The following is a 13,065-nucleotide window of genomic DNA, read 5'->3' on the forward strand; positions in this document are numbered from 1 at the left end:
ATTTTTAGTAAAGATGGGGATTCACCATGTTGGTCAGGTTGGTCTTGAACTCCTGACCTCGTGATCCGTCCACCTCAGCCTCCCAAAGTGCTGGGATTACAGGCATGAGCCACCGCACCTGGCCTCAGAGCAGGTTTCTACTTAAGACTCAGTTGTTTTTTCCTAAGGAGGGACTTCCGTTTAATTTACCCTCCCCTGACAGGGTCAATAAAAACAGGAAAGAGGGAGAATATTAACTTGGGCTATGCCAGCATAGGGATTATACCCGCCTTCTTTTACCCTTACCCTCTCCCATCCCCCACTTCTACTCATAAACGTCAAAGCTCCCCACCCTACAGGACTGAAGTAATCTCCTGGGCATGCTGTCAAACTGTGCTGCCGTAGTTTGATGCCACAGCTCAGTGCTGACTTGGGCTTCCAAAGCCTTCCAGTTATACCCACCAGTGAGCTATTTATGAGTTGAACATGCTTCTCCAGAGCCATGATTTTCCCCTTTGGTCCAATTTTCTTTCAGATGGTCCCTAACCAAAGAATGATCACCCTAAAGGTCTGCATGTTTACACACAAATGGTGAGATCTGAGGAAAGCCCTCAAAGAAAGGCAGCAAGCATATAAACCTTGGACATGCTATAACAAATAAAATGGAGATACTTTTCTTAACATACAGCTTACTTCAACACCAACAAACTGTAGCCCGCAGTCAGATGTCCGATATCATAGAATTAGGCATTTCCTTTGGTATGACAGTTTGCTAAGTTAAAATGGCTAAGTGTCACCCATGCCAGGCAAAACCACAAGGACCACAAAGGAGGGATACAGCAAAACAAAAATGACAAAGCAAAGTAATATTTATTAAAAAGTCAAAATTACTGACAACTCTCCCTACATTTTAGATGATACTTTGGCAAAAAATGGCAAATAAGATCAAGGAAAGTTAAATATAGCCAACCTATGTATAGAACTATGACAAGTTACGGGTTTAGACACATTTAATGAGATTAATGGAATACAATTTTCACAATTATAATATATTCTGACTAGTAATTGATGACTGCTAATTGAAAACATTCACTGTAGAGTTTTCCTCTAAAACTGAGAATCAGCAGAACTATGATGGCTTAGTGAACGTGGGAATTAACAAGCACTCAGCTCATCACAGGAGCCTAGGGGTAGTGGAAAGAAAAGCAAGAGTAGGTTACCATTGCCTGATTTCATAATGCAGAGGCTTCTTTAAACTCACTTGAAGCTCTGTGCATTTCATTAGTTTCTCTGCTCTGTTCTCTGCACAAACGCAGACAGGAGAAAAATAATATTCAACATCCCTCTGAGGATCATAACTGAGTAAAAAAGGTGCTTGTGCTGCCACAAACAGGGGTCCACCTGGACCTCAAGCTTGCTAGTAATTCTGAGAGGTTCTCTTATCCCTGCCTAGCTTGGAGGTAAAGTGATGTCTTTGGGCTACGGTTAAATTCAAACCCTGCAGAGTCCTCTTTTGCTCACTCAAGCTTATTTCAAAAAGAGCCTCACGCAGAGAGCCCAGATCAGTGGGAAAGACTGACGCTACATTCAGGCACGGAGTTTCTCCCTGCCCTGCTGTTACTCTATATGTCTTTTGTCCTGTCAAGACTGAGAAACATTTCCTGGGAGATATCCTTTACAATTTGTCAGAAAACAGGGGAGAGGTACAAATTAAACACCAAAGTGATTAACTTAAAAGAAAGCAAATGTAATTAGGGGAAAAGAAATTCTACCTTGTGTTCGTGTTAACAAAGGTATCATCCACTTGGAATAACCCAGATATCATTTTTGTTCCCCAACTAGTGTTTACCTTTGCATATCTCTCATCTGTAATACCACCAGGAATTACACAGCAGTGAGAAGAGGAAATGGGTCAGCCTCCGGCTTTCAAGTAGTTTAGTGAGCATTTATGTAGTATGATTACAGCAAAAGGGAAAGTAGGCAGCAGAGCAAAAGGGACTCACTCTTGGAGTGAACAAGTTGAGTTTTTCATTACTTTGAAAATGGCATCGGCCGGGCGCGGTGGCTCAAGCCTGTAATCCCAGCACTTTGGGAGGCCGAGACGGGTGGATCACGAGGTCAGGAGATCGAGACCATCCTGGCTAACACGGTGAAACCCCGTCTCTACTAAGAAATACAAAAAAAAAAAAAACTAGCTGGGCGAGGTGGCGGGCGCCTGTAGTCCCAGCTACTCGGGAGGCTGAGGCCGGAGAATGGCGTGAACCCGGGAGGCGGAGCTTGCAGTGAGCTGAGATCCGGCCACTGCACTCTAGCCTGGGCTACAGAGCGAGACTCCGTCTCAAAAAAAAAAAAAAAAAAAAAAAAAAAAAAAAAAAAAAAAAAAAAAAGAAAATGGCATCAACCTGCAAGGTGCACTTGTAATTTACTTATTGTGAATTCCACAACAGCTCTATGTAGTAGTCAAGTTCCTTCTTGCTGATGGGTCAACTCATGTATTCCTCCTTTTATTAGTGTCTATTGTACGCCTCAGCTTTTGCCTCATACATAATGTGCTAAAACCTCATCTTTGTTCTTATTTGCTGAGACGACTTAGATTTAGGAATAACCTTAGGCTTAAAGGATGAGGATTTTGATATCTGGAAATGGCAGGCAGAAAAAGGAATCACATTCTCATTCTTCTTAACTGCTCTCAAGTCATGGGAAAAGCAGTCAGCTAGTGACCTGTGCATGCGTCCTGGGCACGGTGACAAATTTGCAATACCAAAGTGCCTTTCTGAAATTTGGTCTAGGACTTGCACTGAATACAATGTCCTCCTCTTTCAGGAAACTGGCAGGGGGACAGCCGTACTCCTGTCCTGTGTTCTCTTGGGAGGCACACATTATGCAGAGGTTCTCTTCTAAGTGTCACTCATTGAATGGCAATGCGCTGGCCATGTTGTACTCCCTGGAGCCTCTAAGTCAAAGGAGGAGCCCAGTGGAGGGGGGAAAACAGACTTTTTTTTTTCTGTTCTGGTGACTTAAAATGCTGGCATCTTAAAACTTGAATGCATTTCCAGGAGCCTGCGCTGCATTAATGTACAAGGGCTACCATAAACCCAAACATAATCTTTTACCAGGGTGGCCTACTTAACTGTATACTCAAGGAATTGTCTCTGTGTTAGGGTTGAGACAAGAAAGTTGAGAGATGGATTTCAGTATGTTTACCCATTATCAAAAGCCAAGAGTATTAATATATTTTCTATTACTTTTCACTTGTGGGAGAAAAGATGCACCCATTTCTGTTCAAGAAGCAGGACATCTGCATTTTTAGGTAGCAAAAATCCTCTTGGGAGGATCAAAGCAGATGGTTTCTTTTTATGATCCATATAAAACTGTCAGGTAAATATTCTCTGCACTCTCTATTTACTGTTATCTGGGCTTACATAAAGATACAAATAAACAGGTGAGTTTGCTGCAATACACAAACAACTTTTTGTTCTTGTTAATTGGACTCAAAAGACAGCACAGTTTAATTGACCTGAAATTATTTCCACCACAACCAATAAAACTGAGACAATTAAAATCTCTCTTTTTTTTTTTCCTTTGAGATGGAGTTTTGCTCTTGTTGCCCAGGCTGGAGTGCAATGGCGTGATCTTGGCTCACTGCAACCTCCACCTCCTGGGCTCAAGTGATTCTTCTGCCTCAGCCTTCCGAGTAGCTGGGACTACGAGGCGTGCATCACCATGCCCAGCTAATTTTTTTTTTTTTTGAGACGGAGTCTTGCTCTGTCGCCCAGGCTGCAGTGCAGTGGCGTGATCTTGGCTCAATGCAAGCTCCTCCTCCTGGGTTCACGCCATTCTCCTACCTCAGTCTCCCAAGTGGCTGCGAGTATAGGCACCCGCCACCGTGCCTGGCTAATTTTTTGTATTTTTAGTAGAGACGAGTTTCACTGTGTTAGCCAGGATGGTCTCAATCCCCTGACCTCGTGATCTGCCCGCCTCGGCCTCCTAGTGCTGGGATTATAGGCATGAGCCACTGCGCCCAGCCTCTAATTTTGTATTTTTAGTAGAGACAGGGTTTTACCGTGTTGGTCAGGCTGGTCTTGAACTCCTGACCTCAAGTGATCCACCCGCCTCGGCTCCCCAAAGTGCTGGGATTACAGGTGTGAGCCACTGCCCCCAGCCAAAATCTTTTTTCTTAAACTAGGGTCCTCCAAGTATGAGAAGTGCTCAAACACAGAAATTTTCTGTTGTGGCTAGTGGGTGACAGGTGAGCATTCTATCTAAAGCAAGATGGTGGATTTTTTGTACTTCCTCTAAGGCAACAATACAGCTTTAGACTTCTTTGCTAGGAAGGGACATCCAGAAAAGTTGAAACAACAACATACCAAATCACATCGTAAGGTTCTCTTCACTGGGATGTACCATCCTGACTGGAGCTCACAGAAGAAATTCTTCATTTACTGACATTACAGAGATAATATAGGCATAGGTATTAAAATGTGCTTAAATCAAACATCTTTTGTTAGGTTAAAATTCAAAAGTAAAAAATAGAGGCTGAGGCAGGAGGATCAGTTGAAGCCAGGACAGGAGTTTGAGAACAGCCTGGGTAACACAGTGAGACCCTATCTCTACAAAAAAAGAAACAAATTAGCCGGGTGTAGTGGCAAATGCCTGTAGTCCCAGTTACTCAGGAGGCTGAGGGGGGAGGATTGCTTGAGCCTAGGAGTTGGAGGTTACTGTGAGTTATGACTGTGCCACTGCCCTCCAGCCTGGGAGACACAGCAAGACTGCCTCTAAAAATAAATAAACAGGCCGGGTGTGGTGGCTCACACCTGTAATCCCAGCACTTTGTGAGGCTGAGGCAGGCAGATCACGAGGTCAAGAGTTTGAGATCAGCCTGACCAACATGGTGAAACCCCGTCTCTACTAAAGATACAAAAATTAGCTAGGCGTGGTGGCGGGCGCCTGTAATCCCAGTTACTCAGGAGGCTGAGGCAGGAGAACTGCTTGAACCTGGGAGGTGAAGGTTGCAGTGAGCTGAGATCACACCACTGTTACTCCAGCCTGGGCGACAGAAGGAGACTCTGTCTCAAAAAAAAAAAAAAAAAAATTAATTAATTTAAAAAAAAATAATAAAATAAATAAAAAGATGGGAGAAGTGTAAAGACAACCCACAAAATGGAAGAATACTTGAAAATCATATATGTGACAAGGAACTTATATTTACAACATATAAAGAACTCTCATAACTCAATTAAAAAACCGAACAACTCAATTAAAAATGGACAAAAATCTGAACAGACATCTCCAAGTAAACATACAAATGGCCAATAACCACATGAAAAAAAGTTTAACATCACTAGCCTTCAGGGAAATCTGATTCAAAACTACAATGTGATACCACTTCACGCTCACTAGGATGGCTTTAATCAAGAAGGCAGAAAATAACAAGTGTTATCAAGGAAGTGGAGAAACTAGAACCCTCCTATGCTACTGGTGGGAAAGTAAATAATGCAGCTTCTTTGGAAAACGGGTAGTTCCTCAAAAGGTTAAGAGTTACCATAAGATCCAAAAAATTCCGCCTCTAGGTGTACATCCAAGAGAAATGAAAACTTGCACATAAAAACTTGCACCCTTCCTGGCGTGGTGGCTCACACCTATAATTCCAGCACTTTGGGAGGCTGAGGCGGGCAGATCACTTGAGGTTAGGAGTATGAGACCAGTCTGACCAACATGGTAAAACCCCGTTTCTACTAAAATTACAAAAATTAGTTGGGTGTGGTGGCGGACATCTGTACTCCCAGCTACCCTGGAGGCTGAGGCAGAAGAATCGCTTGAACCTGGGAGATGGAGGCTGCAGTGAGCTGAGATCACTCCACTGCACTTCAGCCTGGGCAACGAAGCTAGATTCTGTCTCAAAAAACAAACAAACAAAACCAAAACCAACAACAAAGAAAACTGGCACCCAAATGTTCACAACATTATTTACAACACCAAAAAGCAGAAGCAACCCAAGTGTCTATCAACTAATGAACTAATAAATAAAATGTATATCCATACAATGGAATATTGTTTAGCCATTAAAAAGCTGTGTAAGTATTGATAAATGCTACAACCAGGATGAACCTTGGAAAGATTCACTGAGCTCCACAAGTAATTTTAGGTATCACTTGTACTTTCACTCAGGTTAACAAAAACCAGTGTTTCATTCAACACATTAATAGTGACTAGTTGAATTTCTTTTAAATTAAGATTAGACAATTTATTGAACATTACTGATTTAACTTTCAAAAATACTCCTGGAGGCGTACTTGACCAAGAACTTACAACAGACCAACATGAATCCCATCTCCAGATTCATATGAAAGCAGTACCTAAATATTCCTTTGAACCTTTATATCTATTAAAAACATACAAGTCATTTACAAAGGCCAAAACTGTCCTAATATATTATTAGTGGAGCTATCTATAAAGTACTTTGAGAGCCTTAAGAAACAGCAGCAGATTGATGAGACTGTAACTGCACCCTACCTTTTATTGAGTATGGTAATTAATGTTGGAACAGGCCTTAACTGAAAAATTTCCTGTAACAGTACTACTAAGTACTTGCCTTACTTTACACAAAAACCGTAATCTTTCAAGAGTATAACCTCCTTTTCCACTTTAAATATTTCTGAGACTTGCAATCATTTCATAAGAATTAGCCCCTGAGCCCTACATTAAGAAGCATGATCTGAACCTGAGTTAAAATTGAACATTACTATATCTTCCATATTTAGGTGGACCATTAAGACAACATGACACAGGAGGCTAAGGCAGGAGAATCACTTGAACCGGGAATGCGGAGGTTGCAGTGAACTGAGACCATGCCACTGCACCCTAGCCTGGGCAACAGAGTGAGACTGTCTCAAAAAAAAAAAAAAGAAGACAATACGACATACCTAGATTCCAATTCAACACAGAAAATGCAAAACAAACAAATAAATAAAATAAACATAGAACCAAATTAGGTTTGTTTACTGTAGAATCATTTCACTATTGATGGGGCTGGGTGAGGGGAAGGAATCTAGACGTTGTCACCTCCAGTTCATCAGTGCCAGGCTTCTAAGCACTTACAATATCAAAAACAACATACTGACAAGATAATGTTAAAATTAATGTGTTTTAATCCATCACTTGCCTGATATTATTCTAATGAGGAGCTAAACACAAGAAAATCAGAAAAACCACCTCCTTAAAAGTTCAAACAGGTTGGGCATGGCAGCTCACTCCTGTAATCTCAATACTTTGAGATTACAAAGGCGAGAGGATTCTTGACCTGCCTGGGCAGCATAGTGAGACCCTGTTTCTACAAAAAAATTAAAAAAATTAGCCCAGCATGGTGGAACATTCCTGTGGTCCCAGCTACTTGGGAGGCTTAGGTGTGAGGATCACTTGAGCCCAGAGTTTGAGGCTGCAGGGAGCTAGGATCAAGCTTTGGAGACCCTGTCTCCAAAAACAAACAAACAAACAACCCCACTTCAAACATCAAACATTTTCTGCAAGGCAGTTTTCTATTCTGTGTGTGAAACCTTTGTTACGACTCACTGAAAATATGCAAAACTCCAAGCTGAGCTTAGTTTTGCCTGTGCACAGAGACCTTTTTACTCTCATTCTTCGAAAACCTCATTTTGGATCTCGCTGCCAACACCAGAGAGAGGAAAGCTGGCCAACAATTCCAAATATAACATGCGGAGGCAAATGCTACAGAAATCTGTCTGACAGGAAGGGACCATGCTGAGGTCTGCTGAGGTAGATGCACTTCTCAATCAGACCATTTTGGTCCCTCAGTCTGTTTGGAGCAAAATGCCATGAGAAGGCAATCACAGGAAACCAGCCAGTTTTATCATCCTGATTACTGATGCCCCATGGTATTCACTCTGTCAGTGACAACAATCAACAATCCTACCGATCTCAAACAGAAAGATGGGTCAGTGGCAACTAAAGCTGAACTGGTTATTCTAATTTTTAACAGATTTTTTGGGATCAGTTCGGTGACCAGAACTTTCAGAAAGCTCAACTCATGGCATGATAATTATGATGAAGTCAGGTTCACCAAGGGACGCTTAAAAACATATCTCTTTCCAAGGCCGGGTGTGGTGGCTCACGCCTGTAATCCCAGCTCTTTGGGAAGCCGAGGTGGGCAAATCACGAGGTTCGAGACCAGCCTGACCAACATGGTGAAACCCTGTCTCTACCAAAAATACAAAAAAATTAGCCAGGCCTGGTGGCATGCACCTTTTAATCCCAGCTGCTGGTTGAGAAAGGAGAATTGCTTGAGCCTGAGAGGCAGAGACTGCAGTGAGCTGATCGCGCTACTACACTTCAGCCTGGGCAACAAAGCAAGACTCAGTTTCAAAAAAGCAAAAACAAAACCAAAAAAAACCATACACACATCTCTTTCCAATTCTCTAGGGACAGGTTTAGTAACTCCTACTATCACACTGAATAACTGATAAACCAGTTAAACTTGGATAAAGTGATTACACTATCACTTAATAAAAAACAAAGACATCAGTTCTTCAAGTTTAATTCTTCGGTGAAGTCATGGTACTGAGCACAAGACAATTAATTCCTTCACCCAGAGAATCATTACAGAAAATCCAGAAATAGGGCTCCCAGTCTAACTGGGAAGAGATGATGTGCCTCATACAAAGCACTAGCTCCTGAGAAAACACAGAACAATTAAAACAGCTTATTTGACTAGTCATTTCCTTACTATTTATCTTAGAAAGATCCCCTGTGGTTTATAGCTATGTCACTAAGCCCAGGAGGTAAAGTTTGCCTAGAACCACTTCTGGAATACTGCACTGGATTCTGTTCACAGTGAGGCAGACTGGCAAGGAATACTAGAGACTGAAAAAAGACTTATCCCACAAAGCTTTGGATGGAGAACCACAGCAGCATTGCAATTAATACCTATAGCATTTGCAAAATTTAAACTTCACTTTTTCTTTAAATTTTGTAGAAATGGAGTCTCGCTATGTTGCCCAGACTGGTCTTGAACTCCTGGCCTCAGGAGATCCTCCCACCTTGGCCCCTTTAAGTGCTCGGATTACAGGCATGAACCACCATACTCAGCTTCAACCTTACTCTTGTACTTTCTGTACATAAGGAAAATTATCATTATCTTGCCTACCTAAGTAATTCAGTCTTAGTCAATTTAAAAGGGAAGCAAAAGGAACTATAACCTTACCCTCATGTGATACAAGTAAGCAGTGATAGGACAATTTTTTTTTTTTCCTGAGATGGAGTCTCACTCTGTCATCCAGGCTGGAGTGCAGTGGTGTGATCTCGGCTCACTGCAACCTCCGCCTCCTGGGTTCAAGCAATTCTCCTGCCTCAGCCTCCCGAGTAGCTGGGACTACAGGCTCGTGCCACCACACCAGGCTAATTTTGTATTTTTTGTAGAGATGGGGTTTCACTATGTTGGCCAGGCTGGTCTCGAACTCCTGACCTCGTGATCCACTCACCTCAGCCTCCCAAAGTGTTGGGATTACAGGCGTGAGCCACTGCACCCGGCGGGGACAAATTCATGAAAACACATTCAAGTATAAAAATGTTCTGAGACATTAACTACTTGATCTAACTACTCTGGTTGAGTTAATAAAATACTTCACTCTCCAGCCTGGCCAACGTGGTGAAACCCCGTCTCTACTAAAAATACAAAAATTAGCTGGGTATGGTGGCAGGCACCTGTAATCCCAGCTACTCAGGAGGCTGAGGCAGAAGAATCTGTTGAACCTGGGAGGTGGAGGTTGCAATGAGCCGAGATCGCACCACTGTACTCCAGCCTGGGTGACAAAGTGAAGACTCCTGCCTCAGAAAAAAAAAAGTAAAATACTTGACTCTTGGTGGAAAGAGTGTGGCTTCAGACGCAGAAAAGTGGGATAAGCCTCACTAAATGAAATTCGTCTAGGGAATTCCTACTTAAAAGACTTCCTGCCTTTGCACCAATATCTACAATGCTTTGTGATTTAGATAACAACTCAGATAAGTCAATGGTACATTCAGTACCGACATCTTCAAAGGGAGAATTGGAGATGTTAAACAAGCACTACTTCATTTACTACTATTCACAAATCTCTGATTACTAGTTCCTATTCAATGTCTCAAAAAAATAAAATAAAATAAAATTCAATGAAATGCACAGTCTAGGCAAGTCTGAATCTCACCAACGGCTAAAGAGTCCCTCCTTCTCTCTCCTTTCATCTAAAGTGCAAACTGTTAATTGTTACAACTTGATAAGACTTTAGACTCACCTAATTAAAAAATTCAGTGGTTAGGTTTTAGAGTTTAAAAGCCCAATCGCAGGCAAACCAGACAGCACACTTTTCCCATGCCTGAAGTTTCTAATAAACAATTGCAGCTTTATCAAATAAATGAGCTTATCAAATTCTCACTCAACATGCATGTCAATCATCATGGTTAACACCAAGTTCATCCTAGGGGTAGGATGTAAGCCCACGTTTTAAATCAAGAAGTCTACAACTCAGTCCTGGTATACATACCAAACAAACACATTAAAAAAAAAATGTAAGCAACTGGGAATAACTGGTAAGCAACACAACGTATATTCAGGCACAAATTTCTCCTAAGAACAGCAAAGGAAATGTGACCAGAGATATTTTCTCCAGGTGGATTACACCTTATAGGAAGTAAAGGCTAAAAACCACAGATCCTTAGTCACTTCATAATAAAAATTTTAAAGTCAGCAGCAAAACTTCCTCTAGGATAACCATTTTTGTCCCTGCAATTTTACAAGCTAGGATGGGGTGCCCTCCTGGGCAAAAGTATCTTGGGAATGGTAATGGGAGCTTCCTACATAACTTCTGACCACAGACTTAATTTGCTCAGTATCAGTCATCTGTCTAGTAAGTGTTCCCAAACCTGCAATTAGTACAAATATATAGTAGACACAACTCCGCAAACCGAGCGATGGAACGTGAATGGAACTGTTAAGAGACCTTCGGTGAAATTTCACATAAAAAAAAACAACAAAAACAAAAACAGAGGGCTAAAAAAGGCAACATCAAAAAACTGGTGGGAACACAGAAACAGCCCCCTCTTCCTTTCTCCGGACTGGCTCCTCTCTCAAACCTCTGCCTCAGTCAACTGTTGCAGAACAACAGAACGAGACCCAGTAGAACAAGACGAAATCTGGGTTTGCTGCCGCAGATGTGGGATTTTTGTGGAGGGCAGAGGTGATTTCTGCCGGCAGAAGATGGAGTTTAAACTCTTCTTTGCCGGATTGTTCTGGGCTGAGCCGCTGAGGAGGATCACGCAGCGGGCGATCAACCCACGTCCCTCCCTCTCGGTTCGGTTTCTCCCCTCCCCTCGCGTCCAGTAAGGGGGAAAAAAGCGTACGGCTTTCCAGCTCTCAGTTCCTTAAAAATGCCTTTCCAATGCCACCGCACACAATCCTCCCCCTGGCAGCAAAGAATTTTGCAGCGAAGGGCTCGCCGATCCGGAGCGGAGAAATGAAATCGGCGCCCAAGGGCAATTTTAATTGTCTAACCCGGCCCGATTTCCTAAGAGGCAGTGGCGCCGGGAGGGAGGAGGGAAGAGGGAGGAGGAAGGAAGGCAGCTCTGAGAGGCAACAGGGGGCAAGCGGAGGTAGAGAAAGGGGACCAAAGCGGCGAGATCCCAGCCTGGGCCCCTGAGGAGCTTCTGCAGAAAGGACTCGGGGGCTGTCCCCACCGTTCCCCGGGAGACGTTTGCAAATCATATATGCAGCCAAAATGGCGCTGAGAATAAAAATATAATTTAAAGGCAGGTCGCCATATTGTAAACAGAGAGGCAAAGAAGAGGCGGACTCGAGAGACACCCTCCATGATTTCTTCTACAGCCACAAGCGCCCGGTTGCCGGGGTCTGGACCACTGCAATTTAGGTGGCCGAGGGCTCTACGCACCCACCCCAAGGAGAGCCCGGCCGGGCAGGAGCCGCGAGGGCAGCGGGCGCGCGGGCAGGCAAGCGGCACTGGGCCCGGAGCTCCTCCCCTTCCTCCCCCGCCACTGCCGGCTGTCCCCGGCCGGCTCTGTCCCGGCTCCCCAGCGACTTCCAATCCCATATGGGGTTCTCTTCACTCCTCCCAACCCCCACCTCGGGGTCCGGACCCACCGCTGCTCCTCCCCCCTAAACTGCCAGAACCCGGCGGACACCTGGGGGCGGGGAGGTGCTCGCCCGGGCAGCTGCAGAAAGTCAGCTAGCGGCTGCAAGCGCCCGTTATTTCGGCAGGCAGGGGCAGGCCAGGTGAAGGAATGCGCAGAGAAGGGTCCCCGGACCTTACCAGCACTGGAGGTGGAAGGCAGCCGGGCAGTGGTCGCAGCACAGGAGATCTCCACCTTCCTTGCAGCTATCGCAGCTGTCGTGGTTGGTGGCCCTGCCGCTTCTCCGGGGCTCCTTCTCAGGCTTCCGACTCCGCTTTTCTGCCTCGTCCGTCTTGGGGGGGGCCAGCAGAGCTTGGATTTGCTGCACACACATACAAACGGCGTGTGTGCACACTCGGAGCTCCCGGGCGGTCCGTTGCCCCCCCGGCGCGGCTTCTCCGTCACCCACCCCTCTCCCCCCTTTTGTCCTTCTTCCTCCCATCCAGGCTGCTCCCAGAACCTCTCAGCCCCCGGAACCAGGGGGAGCCCACCCTAACCGCGTTCCTGCAGCACAACAACGAGAACAGCTTCTTCCAAATGGGGAGGATCAAGGGTAGGGGGATGGGAAGAGGGTGCGCGGTTCCCTTCTTGCCACTTCCTTGTATGGACAGTGGGGGACTCCAAAGCCTGGCTCTGGAGAGGCCCGAAGCCCGGTACCCGGACGTGCTGGGGGAAGCACAAAGGGGCCAACAAGAAGGGGGTGGGGAGGCCTGCCGGTGCAACGAGATGGAGTGGGCTGGCGCCTGGGGAGAGCGAATCGAGGGCGGCGGGTAGGTGAAACTGCTGCAAACGTCCTCGGAGGCTGAGCTCAGCCCCCTAAATTGCAAAGAGGGGAGGGAGAGGCTAAGTGAGGAAGAATCCCCCTCCCTCGGTCCTCTGGGCGCTTCGAGTTTAGGACCGGCTTTGTGGGGCGGA

The 13,065-nt window shown here is 44.8% G+C and overlaps 1 protein-coding gene across 3 annotated transcripts in view; it reads right to left on the reverse strand.

The window, feature by feature from the left end:
- PHF12 (PHD finger protein 12) overlaps nt 1-13,065 on the reverse strand; it is a 49,093-nt gene that overhangs the window by 35,260 nt on the left and 768 nt on the right. For 2 of the 3 annotated variants that reach the window (XM_025361883.1, XM_025361884.1), the window contains exon 2: nt 12,291-12,472. In XM_025361883.1, the coding sequence (XP_025217668.1) occupies nt 12,291-12,472 (182 nt within the window). Of the gene's footprint in view, nt 1-12,290; nt 12,693-13,065 lie in introns of those variants that run through there. The other variant, XM_025361882.1, reaches the window with a different exon arrangement.

Source organism: Theropithecus gelada, chromosome 16 (assembly GCF_003255815.1).
Source record: "Theropithecus gelada isolate Dixy chromosome 16, Tgel_1.0, whole genome shotgun sequence".
NCBI lineage: Eukaryota > Metazoa > Chordata > Mammalia > Primates > Cercopithecidae > Theropithecus > Theropithecus gelada.